This window comes from Micropterus dolomieu, linkage group LG08, assembly GCF_021292245.1.
Source record: "Micropterus dolomieu isolate WLL.071019.BEF.003 ecotype Adirondacks linkage group LG08, ASM2129224v1, whole genome shotgun sequence".
NCBI classification, from domain to species: Eukaryota; Metazoa; Chordata; class Actinopteri; order Centrarchiformes; family Centrarchidae; genus Micropterus; species Micropterus dolomieu.
In genome coordinates this window covers 31,174,517-31,177,513 of record NC_060157.1, presented here as the reverse complement: position 1 = coordinate 31,177,513, position 2,997 = coordinate 31,174,517, and the positions used below count along the sequence as shown (strand labels likewise).

The 2,997-nt window shown below is 38.5% G+C and overlaps 1 protein-coding gene across 1 annotated transcript; it reads left to right on the top strand.

Moving 5' to 3' along the window:
- Nucleotides 1–797: 797 nt before the first annotated feature.
- Nucleotides 798–2,681, top strand: LOC123975016 (THAP domain-containing protein 6-like). The gene is made up of 5 exons (XM_046056105.1): nucleotides 798–877; nucleotides 1,284–1,470; nucleotides 1,616–1,705; nucleotides 2,159–2,414; nucleotides 2,515–2,681. Exons 1-5 carry the CDS (start codon nucleotides 798–800, stop codon nucleotides 2,679–2,681), a joined length of 780 nt encoding a protein of 259 aa, XP_045912061.1.
- The last annotated feature ends 316 nt before the right edge of the window (nucleotides 2,682–2,997 follow it).

The following is a 2,997-nucleotide window of genomic DNA, read 5'->3' as shown; positions in this document are numbered from 1 at the left end:
GTTGGATTGGTTTGCATGTCATGAAGTGTTGTATGGTGGAGTAAAGATAAGGTGTGGGGTAACTAAGGTGCAGTTAAAATTGGACGGTATTGTGACACAGGCACCCCACAACTGTCAGGTAGTGGAGCCCATAGATATCCATAATAAAGGCTAGATGTCTTACGGCGGAGTCTCTATCGTCATCACCGGCGGCCATCTTGTCACAGGCAAGCTTTCTAGCGTTCTCTATGGTACCTAATGTAAGGTGAGTGATCAGCACGAACACAAATACTCTTATTATTATTATTATTATTTACAAACGGTTTGGTTTCTTACAAACGTTATTAACGTGGCTATAATTCTGAACATGTTGAAATTGCAGATTTTCTTTTCGAAAAAAATCGTGCAGCATAGTTGTCTATCACGGCTACTTGCGCAAGTTATCAAGGCTGAGACCACAATCGAGCTGTTCAATTATATAGGTTTTACTGACACCAATAACGATTTTATGACAACTAATCTTTTGTCTAAATTACAATCTTTGTGGATGTGGTTGTAGTTATTAGCTGGCTAATAACAAGAAACTTTGAGTGAGACCTAGTAGCATCTAATGTTACAGTTTAGCAGCTAACGTTACAGTTTAGCAGCTAACGTTACAGTTTCGCTGCTAACGTTACCCAGCAATTTTACATCAGTGGAAGAGGCAGAATTGTTCTTTCTTTTAAATATAACTTAAGTTGCACATGATTTCCAATCAGTCTGGTTTGTTAAAAACATCTTACATTATGTTACAGGAAATTGCTGGCTTTATAAGGAAGATGCCAGACTTTTGTGCAGTCTACGGATGCTCCAATCGCCATAGTCTCAAAACGAGAGCCCGTGGGATCACCTTTCACCTGTAAGATATGACAATATTATGACTTATATTTGGGATAATCGCTAGTTACTTAGTGGATGTATGTACAATACAGGTCCTGTTACACAGGAACAGCGGGGCTATGACATAATAGTATTACAAGATTGTTGTTGACCCAAAGCTTTTTAGAAGTTTGTTTACACAATTGCTGAATGTTTCTTTTGGACACCTTTTTATAAGTAGTTTAGTGTGGTTGTCTTATTCTAAAGTGCATACATACGTACTTACATACATACATACATACATACATACATACATACAATTACCCCAAACAAATGATCATTTAGGTGTGTATTTTTGTCCTTACCCTTAATATTGAAAGAAGGAAAAAGGGTTGGAAATGTTGAAAATAATTTATATATCTGGGTACATTTCTCGCATTTTTAAGGTTTCCCACAACCGGAAAGATGAGGAGGCAGTGGGAACTTGCCCTAAGAAGGGACGGTTTTGTTGCCTCTGACAGGACACTGCTCTGCAGTGAGCACTTCAGGAGTGAGGACAGAACGGGGCAGAATGTCCGACTTAAAGATGGTGTTGTGCCAAACATTTTGAACTTTCCAGCTCATCTTCAAAGGGTATGTGTATCATTGACATTTAATCACATATTGATATACCGATCTTATACACCTTCAATTATTGTTGGTCTCTTTAGTTTTTGTTTCTGCAAGTTATATTTTGTGTTTTTTGTTAGACACTCAAAACTTCTTTACTTTATTTTAGCTGGTAGCAACAAGAAGCACAACCACCTCTGGAAGAGTGGAAGACAACCTGTCAATGGACTTGTCTCAGGATGTACCTCAGCCTGATGTTGTGAGTGTTTGCATGTGGAATGTCAAACAAATGAGAGCATCATGTGGTTTGTTATATTAAATACTTTATCTTGATGGTACCCAGAAAGGTCTATGATGGTGTTAGCAGTCTAAGAGCCCAATATTATTTGAGGTGGTACTCTGTGTAAAAAGTTTGAGAACTACTGGCTATCGGACTTGCTCTGTCGCTCATACACTTGAATGAATAAATGTGTGAACATTGAAACTAAACCCAAGGGTAGGCAACCTTTACAATTAGAAGAGCCATTTTTGTCCAGAGCCACAAAACATATTTTTGCCTTATAAGTGGACAAGCCTATACAATTTCTTAAATGTATGCTGTTGTATTTAGACTCACAGAATTGAAAAGTGAAGATTGAATTGTTAAAAAAGTAACTTATTAATTTCCATATTACTATTATTTATATATTTGTATATTTTGGCAAAACAACAGGGAGCCACTGGAGAGAGGAGTTTGAGCCGCAAGCGGCAGGCCACTGACCACTTGTATGCATTGCCTGCTTGCCCTAAGGCTATAAAGGCCAAACTTGAAGAAGCCTCAGCGAGAGTGAGGAAACTGAAGCGGGAGAAGAGTAATGCCTTGAGGAGAGAAAAGAGGGCCAAGATGAACATGCGGGTTCTTCTGGAGGAACTGAAGGAGAGAAATCTCATCAACGAAGAGCTAAGAGTCAACCCTGAATGCTATTCAGGTAAAACATTGAATATTTTGTGTATTTTATGTTCTTTGTTGACTTCTTAGTTACTATTAAAAGGATACCCACTGAATCACTTTTGCTAATTGAATTTCAGATCTTCCAGTTCATCTCCTGTCGAGGCAGGGCATAGAGTACACCAAGCCCCAGAGAGATTTTGCCCTTACGCTCCATCTGCATGGTCCAAAGGCATATCACTACCTGAGAGATACCCTGCATATTCACCTGCCACATCCCAGTTCATTGCAAAGGTATTTTTCATGATGTCTAATTTTATACTGAATTACATTAAGCACTACAGATAATATTATCATGAATGGTTAAACTTACTGATCTAACAACTCATGTCTCATGTTGATACATGTTGATATTATAGCTATTTTTTGTATGTCCAGTGTCCACAATAGGGATGCTTGGGTTAGTGGTTAAATGGCTACGTGGTTAAATGGCTACTTTTTAATTTTACTAAGGTGGCTGAGTTCTCTTGATGCCAGACCTGGTCTCAATAAAATGATGTTGGACATGCTGGAAAGACGGCGTCAGGAAGATCAAGTCAAGTATGGATGTGTCACTCTGATGC